This window comes from Pelophylax lessonae (assembly GCF_965119305.1).
Source record: "Pelophylax lessonae genome assembly, chromosome: 6".
NCBI classification, from domain to species: Eukaryota; Metazoa; Chordata; class Amphibia; order Anura; family Ranidae; genus Pelophylax; species Pelophylax lessonae.
This window is the reverse complement of record NC_138773.1, coordinates 215,383,727-215,401,544: the sequence shown is the minus strand read 5'-3', so window position 1 is coordinate 215,401,544 and position 17,818 is coordinate 215,383,727. Positions and strand designations below refer to the sequence as shown.

The 17,818-nt window shown below is 45.9% G+C and overlaps 1 protein-coding gene across 1 annotated transcript in view; it reads left to right on the top strand.

Annotated features, from left to right (window-relative positions):
• The first annotated feature begins 1,378 nt into the window (after window positions 1-1,378).
• POFUT2 (protein O-fucosyltransferase 2) overlaps window positions 1,379-17,818 on the top strand; it is a 46,089-nt gene continuing 29,649 nt past the window's right edge. Inside the window, exon 1 of the mRNA XM_082261393.1 lies at window positions 1,379-1,583. Coding sequence (XP_082117519.1) covers window positions 1,447-1,583 — 137 coding nt within the window. The 5' untranslated portion in view covers window positions 1,379-1,446. The remainder of the gene's footprint in view (window positions 1,584-17,818) is intronic.

Genomic DNA, 17,818 nt, shown 5'->3' with positions numbered 1-17,818 from the left:
GGATTTATTGTCTGGGGGGTCTAAAAAGTGTACCTGTGAAGTTTCAGCTCTGTAGCATGTCCAGAACCAGAAAAAAAAATAGAATCAGGGTTAGGGCTAGGGTTAGGGTTAGGGTCAGGGCTAAGGTTAGGGTTATTTTTAGTGCTTAGGGTTAGAGTTAGAGGGGTAGGGGTAGGGCTACTAACTCTAACCCTAAGTATCTCACCGTAACCCTAACCCTAGCCCCTAACACTAAACCTAACCCTAACCCTCTAACCATAACCCTAACCCTCTAACCTTAACCCTAACCCTCTAAGCCTAGCCATAAAAATAACCCTAAACCTAACCCTAACCCTAGCCCTAATTCGTAATTTTTTCTGGTTCCGGACATGCTACAGAGCTGAAACTTCACAGGTACACTTTTTAGACCCCCCAGATGCTAAATCCAAAGAAATTTTTTTAAAATTATTTTTTTTTAATTTTTCCAATAATTGGCTCTCTATCAAAAAATTACAATTTTTAAGAACTTTTTTTGTGTGATCCCTCTCCGGCATGCCACAGTCCAGGTGTTTGTCCCCTTGAACTTTTCCATTACTATTGTGGCCAGAAAGAGTCCCTGTGGGTTTTAAAATTTGCCTGCCTATTAAAGTCTATGGCGGTTCGCAATGTTCGCCGCTTCGCGAACATTCGCCGATGTTCGCGTTCGCCGTTCGCGAACAGCGAATTTTATGTTCGCGACATCACTAGTAGACATCAGATCATGGATTTGTTCTATCAGTGTGTATGCACACATCGGATCATGGATATGTTCTAGCAGTGTGTATGCAGACATCAGATCATGGATATGTTCTAGCAGTGTGTATGCACACATCGGATCATGGATATGTTCTAGCAGTGTGTATGCACACATCAGATCATGGATATGTTCTAGCAGTGTGTATGCAAACATCAGATTACGGATTTGTTCTGGTACTTTCTGACTGAGGCTGAAGTTGGTTTCTTATTCGTCCAGTTTCTTATTCACTGAAGTTGGTTTCTTATTCGGCAGTTTCTTAGACATTACTATGACAAATAAACCTTTTTTCCTCTTATTCCTCTGCAGTAAATCTGTTTTACTGCAGAGGAATAAGAGGGAAAAAGGTTTATTTGTCATAGTAATGTATAAGAAACTGCCGAATAAGAAACCAACTTCAGCCTCGTTACTTTCTGTCAGGTCAGGGGGTTGTATGGCTGAGAGGGTGTGTTGTAATATTATCGTGATTAGTGCTCTATCTATATTCTTATATCTGTATAATATACTGAATATAAACTCGATCTGGGATGGATATTATCAGTAACCATGGCAGCCACATTGTATTCAGCTATAGCTCAGCCTGCCAGGAGGAAGCGAGCCGACGGAGGTTTCCATGGAGACGGAATGCCATGGCCTAGACGGCGGAAGTGCGGGCCGCAGCTGGAGGTCGGGATATGGCGGCCTCCGTCCTGTTGTGTGCAGTATGGAGTGCGGCTGTCTTCCTATCCGAGGCCGGAGGAGAGCAGGCGGAGTTCAGGCCGGGACAGTCTGCGGCCTCCATACCTCTGGGGGCAGTGGCGGCAGAGAGGAGGTAGGAAGCCGGGCTGGGGACGTGGCATCCATTGCTGGAGCTGCACAGATTCATTCACTCACACAGAAATGCACCCAGGAGCTTCAGTGGCAGGCTGCAATCACACTGCTTACACTTCATTTACCCACATTGCAGGAAAGGTGCATGCATTGTTGTTTTGCAGCACATTGCATGGTGGTCAGTGACAGTGTGCCACTAAGAATCAATGACATTGCTGTGCGCCAGGCTGCATTTCTGCGAATACACTGTGAATCCAGCTTTAGTACTCAATAACACGGGCGTACCAATCTGTATGTCTGTGCAAAGGGCCGTATGTTTAGGCTTGGGGCTGCGTATACTTGTGTACTGCAGTATTATATAGCCAAATACGCACACACCCAATAACCCTAAGGGCTCATTCACATGGGCAAATCAATCAATACATCCGCGTGAATGGCCGTCTTTAGTATGTTTAGGCTTGGGGCTGCGTATACTTGCGTACTGCAGTATTATACAGCCAAATACGCACACACCCAATAACCCTAAGGGCTCATTCGCATGGGCAAATCAATCAATACATCTGCGTGAATGGCCGTCTTTAGTATGTTTAGGCTTGGGGCTGTGTATACCTGTGTACTGCAGTATTATACGTTATACAGCCAAATACGCACACACCCAATAACCCTAAGGACTCATTCACATGGGCAAATCAATCAATACATCCGCGTGAATGGCCGTCTTTAGTATGTTTAGGCTTGGGGCCACGTATACCTGCATACTGCAGTATTATATAGCCAAATACGCACACACCCAATAACCCTAAGGACTCATTCACATTGGAAAATCAATCTATACATCTGCGTGAATGGCCGTCTTTAGTATGTTTAGACTTGGGGCTGCGTATACCTGCATACTGCAGTATTATACAGCCAAATACGCACACACCCAATAACCCTAAGGACTCATTCACATGGGCAAATCAATCAATACATCCGCGTGAATGGCCGTCTTTAGTATGTTTAGGCTTGGGGCTGCGTATACCTGCGTACTGCAGTATTATACGTTATACAGCCAAATACGCACACACCCAATAACCCTAAGGGCTCATTCACATGGGCAAATCAATCTATACATCCGCGTGAATGGCCGTCTTTAATATGTTTAGGCTTGGGGCCACGTATACCTGCATACTGCAGTATTATATAGCCAAATACGCACACACCCAATAACCCTAAGGACTCATTCACATTGGAAAATCAATCTATACATCTGCGTGAATGGCCGTCTTTAGTATGTTTAGGATTGGGGCTGCGTATACCTGCATACTGCAGTATTATACAGCCAAATACGCACACACCCAATAACCCTAAGGACTCATTCACATGGGCAAATCAATCAATACATCCGCGTGAATGGCCGTCTTTAGTATGTTTAGGCTTGGGGCTGCGTATACCTGCGTACTGCAGTATTATACGTTATACAGCCAAATACGCACACACCCAATAACCCTAAGGGCTCATTCACATGGGCAAATCAATCTATACATCCGCGTGAATGGCCGTCTTTAATAAGTTTAGGCTTGGGGCTGCGTATACCTGCATACTGCAGTATTATATAGCCAAATACGCACACACCCAATAACCCTAAGGACTCATTCACATGGGCACATGGGCAAATCAATCTATTCACTCATGTAAAGGGCCATCGTCAGCATGTTTAGGCTTGGAGCTGCGTATACCTGCGTACTGCAGTGTTATACAGCCAAATACGCACACACACACATTAAAGCTAAGGACTCATCCACATGGGCAAATCAATCTATACACCCTCGTGAATGGCCATCTTCAGTATGTTTAGGCTTGGGGCTGCATATACCTGCGTACTGCAGTATTAGGCCCCTTTCACACAGGCATTTGTTGTGCCGCTGGTAAAAGCATATTTTGTTATTTTGAAATTCCAACACTGCTGGCACAGATTATTCGCATTTGTACATTGCAATTACTTACGTTTACATGCGCCTGCGGTAGTAAATTCTTGCCTTTTGTATAGCAACTGTTTACTTATTTTTTCTTTGTACTGCGATTATGTGCATTTGTATACAGATAGCTGCGGTACATCGCTCCTGGACGCTGTCAACTTTATTTTTCCTAAAGGCACCAACCGTATTTTATGATAATGTTGCTAAACACAGTGTGTGAATGGGGCCATAGGGATTAATTGTCTGCATTAAGCTGCGGAAAGAGGAAATAAGTTCCTCTTTCCGCAGCTAAAAGCTGAATTCTAACTGTTCGTGTGAAAGGGGCCTTATATGTTATATGGCCAAATACTCACACACACATTAACCCTAAAGACTCATTCACATGGGAAATCAATCTATACACCCACATTAAGGGCCTCTTCAGCATTTTTAGGCTGGGGACTGCGTATACCTGCGTACTGCAATGATGCTGAAGTTGGTTCCTTATTCGGCCAGCTTCTTATTCGAATGCAGAAGTTAGCCTCCTTTTCACAAAGCTTCTTATTCATGTTGGGTCTTTATGCACAAAAGTGATTATTTACTATCTGCAAAGTTTATCACAAAATTGTGAAATTTAAGCCCTGTACACACGTACCGATTGTTGGCCGAACGATCGGCCGTCTTTTGTCCGGTGCTGTTTTGTTGTTTGAAAAGTGCTCAAGACTGCACACAAATTTTGTCGGCCAACAACAACCAACTGCAGAAGTGATGTCATGTTCTGGTCTACTTTTCGTGTGTTTTTTCTTCACTGAGCATGCCCAGTCTTGATCATCACATTTGTGTTGGCCGAAATCTGTACTGACTGACGAACAATCGGCCGTTCTTTGTTGGCCAACAAAAATTTTAAAGCCTGCACACCAGATTTTGTTCGGCCGAAAAGTCGCAGTCGGTTGTCGGAAGCATCATACTAACAAGCCGACAATCGGCCGATCGGACGTTGGCCGAATATTTACGGCCGACAATCGGTACGTGTGTACGGGCCTTTAGCAACAATTCTATCTCCCTAACTGCCATGTATTTAATGGGGTAATTCGGAATAAATACCTTTTTCTCTATGAAAACCATCTTGGCTCAAACAGATGTGACTTGTTTTCATATAATTGGGCATCCCTCTATTAGTTAAAGTTCAATTTGGCCTGAGCCAAGTGATCTAAATCATAAAATATGGCAGAAAACCTGGCACCCTGTCATTCATACATTATAATGGGAAATTCAGAATAAAAAGCCAAGCTATTCCTACAGTATATGAAAACTATCATGGCTCACCCAAATTCCACTTGCTTTATATTCATTGGGCATCCTTCTATATAAAAAAGTTCAATTTGGCATGAGCCAAGTAATCTGAACCATGAAATTTGGCACCCTGTCAAGGAATTCCCATATGAAACCCATTTTGGCTTACCCAAATTCCACTTTTTTATACTAATTGGGAATCCTTCTGTATAGAAGAGTTCAATTTGGCCTGACCCAGGTGATTTAAATCATAAAATATGGCACAAAACTTGGCACCGTGTTATCCATGCATTTCAATGGAAAATGCTGAATAAGAAGCCAAGCTATTCCTATATGAAAATTATCTTGGCTCACCCAAATTCCACTTGTTCTATACTCAGTGGACATCCTCACATAAAGGAAAGTTACATTTGGCCTAAGCCAAGTGATACAAATCATGAAATATGGCATCAAACTTGGCACCCTGTCAACCACGCATTTCAGTGGGAAATTCTAAATATGCAACCAAACAATGCCTATATGAAACCCATCTTGGCTCACTCAAATTCCACTTGTTTTATATTAATTGAGTATCCTTCTAAGAAAAGTTCAATTTGGCCTTAGCCAAGTGATATAAATCGTAAAATATGGCACCAAACTTGGCACCCTGTCATCTATGCATTTCAATGGGAAATTCTTGTTTCTTCTTGTTTTTTTTTTAATTTTGGCGTGGGATGTCCCCTTCAAATCCATACCAGATCCGAAGGGCATGGTATGGACCTGGGGGAGGACTCCACCCAGTTTTATTTTCACAAACCTTTTTTGCCGGCAATTTACTTGCAATGCTCAAAAGCAACATGCATAGAAAAGAGCCTAATTCTGAATTTCCAATTAAAATGCAAAGATGACAGGGTGCCAAGTTTGATGCTATATTTTATGATTATTTATATATATATATATATATATATATATATATATATATATATATATATATATATATATATATATATATATACTAGACATTAAGCCCGTTAAATTAACGGGCGCTAGAACATATGTGGTCAAACATTTGTAAAAACAGACTTAGCAGTAAGTCCACGCGAGCGCGCACCCGCCGTGTGCCTGCGCACACCAACCGCTTCCAACAGTTTTGCCCGGCTGCCCGAAGTCTCTGCGCTCCAAGTCCCAACGGCTGTCCGTGGGGCACATGCGCAGTAGCGCAATCCCACGCACACAGGGACTGGACGCAGAGACACTTGTACTTTATATGTATAGATTATTTAGTATACTTAGAACAGAAGGAGCTATATATATGGGGGGGGGGAGGGGATTGTAGTGTGTTGGGGGAGGGGATTATAGTGTATGGGGAGGGGATTGTAGTGTATGTGGAGGGGAGGGGATTGTAGTGTGGGGGGGAGGGAGGGGATTGTAGTGTATGGGGGACAAAGGGGGTTGTAGTGTATGGGGGGGGGAGATTATAGTGTATGGGGGAGGGGTTCTACAGTGCATGGGGGGATGGGTTCTACAGTGTATGGGGGAGGGAGGGGATTGGAGCGTGGGTGGGGAGAGGGAGGGGATTGTAGTGGGGGGAGGGGATTGTAGTGTGTTGGGTGGGAGGGGATTGTAGTGTGTTGGGGAAGGGAGGGGATTGTAGTGTATGGGGAGGGGATTGTAGTGTATGGGGAAGGGAGGGGATTGTAGTGTGGGGGGAGGGAGGGGATTGTAGTGTTGGGGGGAGGGAGAGGATTGTAGTGTGGGGGGGAGGGAGGGAATTGTAGTGTATGGGGGGGGAGAGAGGGAATTGTAGTGTATGGGGGGGAGGGGATTGTATTGTATGGGGGGGGATTATAGTGTATAGGGAGGGAGGGGATTGTAGTGTGTGGGGGAGGGAGGGGACTGTAGTGTGTGGGGGGGGAGAGAGGGGACTGTAGTGTATGGGGGGGATTGTAGTGTATGGGGGAGGGAGGGGATTGTAGTGTATGGGGGAGGGAGGGGATTGTAGTGTATGGGGGAGGGGTTCTACAGCGCATGGGGGGATGGGTTCTACAGTGTATGGGGGAGGGAGGGGATTGAAGCATGGGTGGGGGGAGGGAGGGGATTGTAGTGTGTTGGGGAAGGGAGGGGATTGTAGTGTATGGGGAGGGGATTGTAGTGTATGGGAAGGGAGGGGATTGTAGTGTATGGGAAGGGAGGGGATTGTAGTGTTGGGGGGAGGGAGGGGATTGTAGTGTTGGGGGGAGGGAGGGGATTGTAGTGTGGAAGGGAGGGAGGGATTGTAGTGTATGGGGCCGAGGGAGGGGATTGTAGTGTATGGGAGTGAGGGGACTGTAGTGTATGCGGGAGGGAGGGGACTGTAGTGTATGCGGGACGGAGGGGATTGTAGTGTATGGGGGGACGGAGGGGATTGTAGTGAATGGGGGGTTATTATAGTGTATGGGGGAGGGGCTCTACAGTGTATGGGGAGGGAGAGGATTGTAGCGTGGGGGGGAGGGGATTGTAGTGGGGGGAGGGAGGGGATTGTAGTGTGTTGGGGAAGGGAGGGGATTGTAGTGTATGGGGATTGTAGTGTGGGGGGGAGGGAGAGAATTGTAGTGTATGGGGGGGAGGGAGGGGATTGTAGTGTATGGGGGGGACAGAGGGGATTGTAGTGTATGGGGGGGGAGATTATAGTGTATGGGGGAGGGGTTCTACAGTGTATGGGGGAGAGAGGGGATTGAAGCGTGAGGGGGAGGGAGGGTATTGTAGTGGGGGGGGGAGGGAGGGTATTGTAGTGTGTTGGGGAAGGGAGGGGATTGTAGTGTATGGGGAAGGGAGGGGATTGTAGTGTGGGGGGAGGGAGGGAGAGGATTGTAGTGTGGGGAGAGGGAGGGGATTGTAGTGTGGGGGAGGGAGGGGATTGTAGTGTATGGGGGAGGGAGGGGATTGTAGTGTATGGGGGAGGGAGGGGATTGTAGTGTGTGGGGGGGGTAGAAGGGATTGTAGTGTGGGGGAGGGAGGGGATTGTAGTGTATGGGGGAGGGAGGGGATTGTAGTGTATGGGGGAGGGAGGGGATTGTAGTGTATGGGGGAGGGAGGGGATTGTAGTGTATGGGGGAGGGAGGGGATTGTAGTGTATGGGGGAGGGAGGGGATTGTAGTGTGGGGGGGTAGAGGGGATTGTGTATGGGGGGAGGGGATTGTAGTGTATGGGGGAGGGAGGGGATTGTAGTGTATGAGGGAGGGAGGGGATTGTAGTGTATGAGGGAGGGAGGGGATTGTAGTGTGGGGGGGAGGGAGAGGATTGTAGTGTATGGGGGGAGGGAGGGGATTGTAGTGTATGGGGGGGGGAGATTATAGTGTATGGGGGAGGGGTTCTGCAGTGTATGGGGGAGAGAGGGGATTGAAGCGTGAGGGGGAGGGAGGGTATTGTAGTGGGGGGGGGAGGGAGGGGATTGTAGTGTATAGGGAGGGGATTGTAGTTTGTTGGGGAAGGGAGGGGATTGTAGTGCATCGGGGAGGGAGGGGATTGTAGTGTGGGGGAGGGAGGGGATTGTAGTGTATGGGGGAGGGAGGGGATTGTAGTGTATGGGGGAGGGAGGGGATTGTAGTGTATGGGGGAGGGAGGGGATTGTAGTGTGTGGGGGGTAGAAGGGATTGTAGTGTATGGGGGGAGGTGATTGTAGTGTATGAGGGAGGGGGGGATTGTAGTGTATGGGGGAGGGAGGGGATTGTAGTGTATGGGGGAGGGAGGGGATTGTAGTGTGGGGGGGGGGTAGAGGGGATTGTAGTGTATGGGGGGAGGGGATTGTAGTGTATGGGGGAGGGAGGGGATTGTAGTGTATGGGGGAGGGAGGGGATTGTAGTGTATGGGGGGAGGGGATTGTAGTGTGGGGGGGAGGGAGAGGATTGTAGTGTATGGGGGGAGGGAGGGGATTGTAGTGTATGGGGGGAGGGAGGGGATTGTAGTGTATGGGGGGGGGAGATTATAGTGTATGGGGGAGGGGTTCTGCAGTGTATGGGGGAGAGAGGGGATTGAAGCGTGAGGGGGAGGGAGGGTATTGTAGTGGGGGGGAGGGAGGGGATTGTAGTGTATAGGGAGGGGATTGTAGTTTGTTGGGGAAGGGAGGGGATTGTAGTGCATCGGGGAGGGAGGGGATTGTAGTGTGGGGGGGAGGGAGAGAATTGTAGTGTATGGGGGGGGAGGGAGGGGATTGTAGTGTATGGAGGAGGGAGGGGATTGTAGTGTATGGGGGGGGGAGATTATAGTGTATGGGGGAGGGGTTCTACAGTGTATGGGGGAGAGAGGGGATTGAAGCGTGAGGGGGAGGGAGGGTATTGTAGGGGGGGAGGGAGGGGATTGTAGTGTATGGGGGAGGGAGGGGATTGTAGTGTATGGAGGGGAGGGGATTGTAGTGTATGGGGGGAGGGGATTGTAGTGTATGGGGGAGGGAGGGGGTTGTAGTGTATGGGGGAGGGAGGGGATTGTAGTGTATGGAGGGGAGGGGAGTGTAGTGTATGGGGGGAATTGAACGATAAATGTCGGGTTGGAGATTGGTGTGGGGGAGGGGAGATGTGAGGGCAGGAAATCAGAGAGGAGGGGAGCTCCTCACACACACAGAACAGTGGATCATTTAATAGGAAAAGACACCCAAATACACAACCACCTCCCTCCCAGGAAAATTGCTGTCACGGGCGAACCAAAGGTGCTGGAGACCCCAAAATTGTACCGCAGGTGGCCAAGACACTCCCCTACAGGTGAGAAAAATTTCAGGGGTTCGGGGATGTAAGGGCGCGGAGCAGTGACCCCGAAAACCGGGCCGTGACTTAACCGCGAGGTGACCAGGTTTAACATTGGAGTCTATGGCGGGGGAAGGCCCAGTTCTCGGGGTCCCTGTTTGGCGCCCTTTCATCCCCGAACCCCCGAAATTTTTCTCACCTGTAGGGGAGTGTCTTGGCCACCTGTGGTACAATTTTGGGGTCTCCAGCACCTTTGGTTCGCCCTTGACAGCAATTTTCCCGCGGCGGTATTCTCTGCGTCCCAACGGCTGTTCGTTCAGCACATGCGCAGTAGTGCAATATCACGGACACACGGAAAGCGGACGCAGGGACATTGGGGTTTTATTAATATAGAGATATATATATATATATATATATATATATCACTTGGCTCAGGCTAAATGAGTATAAAATAAGTGGAATTTGGGTGAGCCAAGATGGTTTTTATATAGGAATAGCTTGGTTTCTTCTTGAGAATTTCCCATTGAAATGCATGGATGACACGGTGCCAAGTTTTGTGCCATATTTTATGATTTAAATCACCTGGGTCAGGCCAAATAGAACTCTTCTATACAGAAGGATTCCCAATTAGTATAGAAAAGTGGAATTTGGGTGAGCCCAAATGGGTTTCACATGGGAATTGCTTGTTTTCATATTCAGAATTTTCAATTGAAATGCATGGATGACAGGGTGCCAAGTTTGGTGCCATATTTAATGATTTATGTCACTTGGATCAGGCCAAATTGAACTTTTCTATCCCAACGAGTATATAAAATGTGGAATTTGACTGAGCCAAGATGGTTTTGTTTATAGTAATAGCTTGGCTTCTTATTCAAGAATTTCCCATTGAAATGCATGGTTGTCAAGGTGTCACATTTTATAATTTATATCAGTTGGCTCAGGCCAAATTGAAATTTTCTACATAGAAGGATGCCCAATTAGTATAATAAAAGTGGAATCTGGGTGAGCCAAATGGTTTTCATATGGGAATTGCTTGGCTTCTTCTTGATAATTTCCCTATGAAATGCATAGACGACAGGGTGCCAAGTTTGGTGCCATATTTTATGATTTATATCACCCATATAAAAGGGTGGAATTTGGGTGAGCCAAGATGGTTTTCATATAAGAATAGCTTGGCTTTTTATTCAGAATTTCCCATTGAAATACATGGTTGTCAAGGTGCCAAATTTTATGATTACGTCATTTGGCTCGGGCCAAATTGAATTTTTTTTTATATAGAAAGGATGCCCAATTAGTGTAAAATAAGTTGAATTTGTTTGCGCCAAGATGGTTTTCATGTAGGAATTGCTTGGTTTCCTATTTAGAATTTCCTATTGAACTGTGTATGGCTGTCATGGTGCCAAGTTTGGTGCCATATTTTAAGATTTATATTGCTTGGCTCTGGCCAAATTGAACTTTTCTATATAGAAGGATGCCCAATTAGTATAAAACAAGTGGAATTTGAGCCAAGATGGTTTTCATATAGGAATAGCTTGGTTTCTTATTCAGAATTTCCCATTGAAATGCATGGCTGTCAGGGTGCCACGTTTGGTGCCATACTTTACATTTTATACCTCTTGACTGGACAAACTGAACTTACCTAATAGAGGGATGCCCCAATTAACGAGAACAAGTCACATCTGGGTGAGCCAAGATGGTTTTCATAGAGAAAAAGGTATTTATTCTGAATTACCCCATTAAATACATGGCAGTTAGGGAGATAGAATTGTTGCTAAATTTCACAATTTTGTTATAAACTTTGCAGATAATAAATAATCACTTTTGTGCATAAAGACCCAACATGAATAAGAAGCTGTGTGAAAAGGAGGTTAACTTCTGCATTCGAATAAGAAGCTGGCCGAATAAGGAGCCAACTTCAGCATCATCGTACTGCAGTATTCTACGTTATACAGCCAAATACGCACACACACAATAACCCTAAGGTCTCATTCACATAGGCAAATCAATCTAAATGCCCATGTGAAGGGCTGTCTTCAGCATGTATAGGCTTAGGGCTGCCTATACCTGCGTACTGCAGTATTATACATTATACAGCCAAATACGCATGCACATTAACCCTAAGGGCTCATTCACATGGGCAAATCAATCTGTACACCCACGTGAAGGGCTGTCTTCAGTATGTTTAGGCTTGGGGCTGCCTATACCTGCATACTGCAGTATTATAGGTTATACGGCCAAATACGCACGCACATTAACCCTTAGGGCTCATTCACATGGGCACATCAATCTAAATGCCCATGTGAAGGACCGTCTTCAGCATGTTTAGTCTTGGGGCTGCATATATCTGTGTACTGCAGTATAATACGTTTTATGGCCAAATACGCACACACACTAACCGTAAGGGCTCATTCACATGGGCAAATTAATCAATACACCCACATGAATGGCTGTTTTTAGCCACACGGAATGCACAGGTGCTCCGTGCAGGGGCATGCTAGCGGCCAGCTGCACAGACCTCCACATGCATCCTGGATCGCTCATTCATGTGGTTCCAAAGAACAGACCAGGACACAGACTGCATTCTGATGCATGCAGGGATTTACACTCCAGGATGTACATGGAGGTCAGTGCTGCCTGTCACTGATTTAAACAGGCTGCCTTGCACACCCCTGCACAGAGCACCTGTGCATCCCAGGTGGCTGAAAATATCCCTTTAAGAGGTTGTAAACCTCAGACATGAAATCTGAACAAAGCACATATTTCTATAGTATTTATTTTAGGGATGCACCGATATTGGTATGGATACCTAGAATTTTCACAAGTACTCGTGAAAATGTTTCTGATACCAAAACGTATACTTTAATGTGCGATTTGCATCAATACAAAATGAATAAGCGCAAATCACACTGCAAAGAATCGCATGCAATTTGAACAGCAGTGCAGTGCAATTCCTATCCAAATCACATTTCCCCCACCGCTCCTATGTGTATGTGTGCATGTATAGAAAGGGAAGAACCATCTAGTATAGGGCTGCAACTAATGATTAATGTGTCTGTCGACTAATCTATCGATTATTTTTACGATTAGTCGACTAATCTAACGATTATTTTTATTTTATTTTTTTTGCTTAATTGTTTTTTTGATTAGCTAATTAATCCTGTAATTAATACAGACCCCTCAGTAAGCCCCCCCTCCCAGTACAGACCCCACAGTAAGCCCTCCCACCTAGTACAGACCACTTAGTAAGCCCCCCCTCCCAGTGCAGACCCCTCAGTAAGCCCTCCCACCTAGTACAGACCACTTAGTAACCCCCCTCCCATTGCAGACCCCTCAGTAAGCCCTCCCACCTAGTACAGCTGGCAGACCCCATGAACCCCAATAACCGATCCTATACATCCCCAGCTGGCAGATCCCATGAACCCCAATGACAGATCCCATGCACCCCAATGACAGATCCCATGTACCACCAGCTAGCAGACCCCATGTACCCCAATGACAGATCCCATGTACCCCAATGACAGATCCTATACACCCCCAGCTGGCAGACCCCATGAACCCCAATGACAGATCCCATGTACCCCAATGACAGATCCCATGTACCCCAATGACAGATCCTATACACCCCCAGCTGGCAGACCCCATGAACCCCAATGACAGATCCCATGTACCCCAATGACAGATCCTATACACCCCCAGCTGGCAGACCCCATGAACCCCAATGACAGACCCCATGTACCCCAATGACAGATCCTATACACCCCCAGCTGGCAGACCCCATGAACCCCAATGACAGATCCCATGTACCCCAATGACAGATCCTATACACCCCCAGCTGGCAGACCCCATGAACCCCAATGACAGACCCCATGTACCCCAATGACAGATCCCATGTACCACCAGCTAGCGGACCCCATGAACCCCAATGACAGATCTCATGTACCCCAATGACAGATCCTAAACACCCCCAGCAGGCAGACTCCATGAATCCCCAACAACAGATCCCACACACCCCCCAGCTGGCAGACCCCCATGTACCCCCCACTGACAGGTCCAATAGACTCTAATGACAGGTCCCATGTCCCCCCAGTATTAGATCCCTTGTCTCCCATGCACCCCAATTCCAATCCCAGCATATGACTCCGGACACTCACTTAGTAAATGCCTCTCCCAGGTCTATGACCACCGCGGTCTTCTCTCCCCCCGTCCCCAGCCCCTCGTACGGCGGCATCTCCTCCTCCCCGGGCCCGGTGTTCTGCTGCTGCGCACTGATTTCTCCCGGCCGGCAATACTTCAAGCGGCGCTGCGGCCGGCCAGGGGGCGTGTGACGTCACACGTTGACGCGTCGACGCCTTTCACGCACGTCGACGATTTTTTGTAGTCGACGCGTCGTGGCAGCCCTAATCTAGTAAGCAGTTTATTAAAAAGTTTGAACTCACATCAAAGTGGTTCTAAAGGCAGAAGGTTTTTTATCCTAATGCATTCTATGCATTTAAAATAAAAATAAAAAAAACCTTCTCTGTGCAGCAGCCCCCCTAATATTTACCTGAGCCCCATCCAGTGATGTTGCTAAAGAGACTCGGCTGTCTGTGACTTTCCCTCCTGATTGGCTGAGACAGAGCCGCAGCTCCTTTGGCTCCCTTTGTTGTCAATCAAAGTCAGTAAGCCAGGGAGCGAGGGGGGGGGGGGAGGCGGCAGGCTGAGCCGCGACTTTAACTCTGAATGGGGTGCCCCCCATAGCAAGCTGTCCTGGAACTTCGCCTCCAGCCCTGTGAGCACCTTCAGTGGCTGCGATTTTCTAACCGCAGGATGGTGCACTATTCAGATTTTGCATTTGAACAAATATGTACTTAATGTGAGTTATAACATTTTTACTAAACTTCCCACTAGATGGCACTTCTTTTTACACACATACTAGCGGTGGGGGAAATCGCATACGATTTGGACAGGAATCGCACCTCATTCCTGTTTCTTTGCAGTTCGATTTACGCCCATTTATTTTGTATTGATGCAAATCGCCCCACAAAGTATCAGTACTCGGTATTGGTGAGGGCTTGACCGAAAGTATTGGTACTCATACTCGCCAATAAAAACCCTGTATCGGTGCAGCCCTGGTTTATTTGCCTCTCTCCAAATCACTATTGTGTCATTTCTCTCTGCTGTTTGGTTCCCCTGTTATTAGCATGATTTACTTCTGACAAGTTTTCCTGACACCAAAAGCTAAAAAGGTGACAGGGGAGGGATCTCCAGCACACAGCCTGTGATTGATAGCCACAGCTCTGTTTCTGTGTGCTGTGTGAAGGGGGTGTGTCCCTTCCTTCTAGTCACCTCTCAGAGCTCTAGTACAGTTTATAACTGCACCTCCCTGTCCCCCTGCTTTGTGAGTCTGAAAAATCCTTTTCATCTGAGTTTTATAAGGATGCAGAGGACAAATGGCAGCAGATAAACAGGTACAACTTATGCAGGTGGATTGTTTCATCTCTGTGTATCACCTGAGGCCAGTCACTTCACTGGTAAGGGTTTACAACCACTTTCACCACTTAAGGACAGCCCACCACAGATTTACTACGGCAGACAGCCCCTCCTGCGCGAACCGACGTAGCTGTACGTCGGTCATGCGCCTGCGGCTAGGGTGCGAGCATGCGGCACGCTCCCGCCCCCACTCGACAGTGGGGACTCCAATGCACGGGCACCCGTAATCGCTCCCCGCTGAGAGAGGATGGTCAGCTGTTGTAAACACAGCTGACCGCTCTTCTCTCTGGAATGATCACAGAGCACCTGTGATCCTTCTATATAGGATCACAGGTCTCTATGATAATTTTAAAAGCCCAACCCCCATACAGTTAGAAACACGCCCCTAGGCTTACATTTAACCCCTTGATCACCCACTGTTTTAACCCCTTCCCTGCCAGTGTCATTATTAGTACCAGTGCATATTTTATTAGCACTGATTACTGTAGTAATGTCACTGGTCCCCCCAAAAGTGTAAAAAATGTCAGTTAGGGGTCTGACCTGTCCGCCGCAATGTCGCAGTCCAGCTAAAAATCACAGATTGCCATATTTCTAGTAAAAAAAAACAATAAAAATGACAAATCTTTTGCGCAAACCAATCAAAATGCACTTATTGCGATATTTTTTATTTTTATTTTTTTACAAAAAATATGTAACGGAAAACAAATTGGCCTAAAATGTTAAAAAAATTTAGATTTTTAAATTTTTTTTGGTAATGTTATATAGCAGAATGTGAAAAATATTTTTTTTTTTTTTTTTTTTTTCAGAATTGTCGCTCATTTTTTGTTTTCTAGTGCAAAAAATAAAAATCGCAGAGGTGATCAAACACCACCAAAAGAAAGCTCTATTTGTGGGGAAAAAAAGACATCAATTTTATTTAGGTACAGTGTCGCATAACTGCGCAATTAACATTAAATTAAAAGTAACGCAGTGCCGAATCGCAAAAAATGGCCTCATCATTAAGGGGGCAAATCCTTCCAGCCCAGAAGTGGTTAATACAGGAATATGAATTGAATAACTCCTGTGAATGAGACCTTAGGGTTCATGCATATGAGTATGTTTGGCCGTATAGTGTACAATATGGCCTGATTTTGTGACAGGGGGTCACATGTGTCATGTATAGCCACCTGTTCAAATGAATTACAGGATACGGCAGTACGGAGGTACAGATATACACACAGATTATCTGCATCCAGGAGTGTATATCTGTATGCATGTGTGCACTTGGAGCTGATTACTCCTGCAAAGCTGTATCTTGTAATTAATTTGTATGGGCAGCTATGCGCAATAGCCGTGGCTCCTGGGTGCTGGAATAGGCAGTCTCTATGACTCTTAATGGTTCTTTGAGACTCTTGGTGACTTTATGATGTCACGTCCGGCCTGGCAGTTGTAAATACTGTGTCGCCTGGAAAGGCTGAGATCGCGTGTTTTTTTTTATTTTTTATTTTTTTGTTCTCAGCCTTTCCAGCCTAAAGGAGAGATGTGGAGACTTATAGGCCTCCGCATCTCTCTATAAAGAGGGCCTGTCATGCGCTATTCTTATTACAATGGATGTTTACATTCCTTGTAATAAGAATAAAAGTGATAATAAAATATTAAAGGGAAAGTGTAAAAATTCAAACAACACGTTGGGTATTGCCATGAACGTTGCAGTGAGAGCAACAATTCTAGCCCAAGACTGCCTCTGTAACTCCAAACTGGTATCCTTTAAAAATGTTTAAAGCGTCACCTATGGAGATTTTTAGGTACAGAAGTTTGGCGCTATTACTCCAGTGTGCGCAGTTTTAAAGTGTGACATGTTAGGTATCTATTTGCTCAGTGTAACATCATCTTTCACATTATACAAAAAAATTGGACTAACTTAAGTGTTTTTTAAAAAAAAATAAATAAATCATATTTAAAAAAATTGATGCGCAGATGCCGTGTGACATAAAAAGTTGCAATGACCGCCATTTTATTCCCTAGGGTCTCTGCTAAAAAATATATATAATGTTTGGGGTTCTGGGTATTTTTCTAGCAGAAAAATTATTGGATTTTTACATGTAGGAGAGGAGTGCCAGAATAGGCCCGGTATGGAAGTTTTTAATGTATGGCCATTAAGTTAGGACACTTATTAGACCAAGGTAACATGGAAGATTTTTATTCTCTGTTTATTTAAGGCTCATTTGCACTAGCATAGCCCACCAAAGAGCAATCCCCCGTGGGTCTCTTTTCAGAGAGCTTTTTCAGGCAGCTGGAAGGAGATGTGTTGCCTCCTCACTGCCTGTTTTAGGAGGTTGGCACCAGCTTCAGTCAGCGAATTCTTAGCATCTTCTGAATAATTGCAAAACAGCCTCTGATTAGAAGAGGTGGATTGTGTGACATCACTACCCCGTCTCTCCACGTTGTCCAATCAGAGAAGACTTTGCATTCATTCTGATAATACAAAGCATTCTCTTAATGGTGTTGGTGCTTAGAGTCTGACCTTCTGTGTCGTAGAATGCAGCTGCTCTGCATGAAATTTGGAAGCAAGTGGAAATCAGTGGAGTAGCAATGTCTGCTTTAGTGATTTCCAGCTTCTAGTGGGATCCCACAGGTATGGTATATACATGGGTACATTGATCCAAGCTGGACCAATGCATTTATGTATAAAATATCCATACCTGGATTTCTCCTTTAACATGCAAGTTTATAGTGTATTTTTACAACTCTAAACTCCTTTTTGCATACTTGCCTTCCAATTCTGAGTTGATCTGTTGAAAAAAAGGCATGTTGTTCAGTTTAGTAGCTCAAATTCTCACAGATAAGTCAAAGCAGGAAGTCAG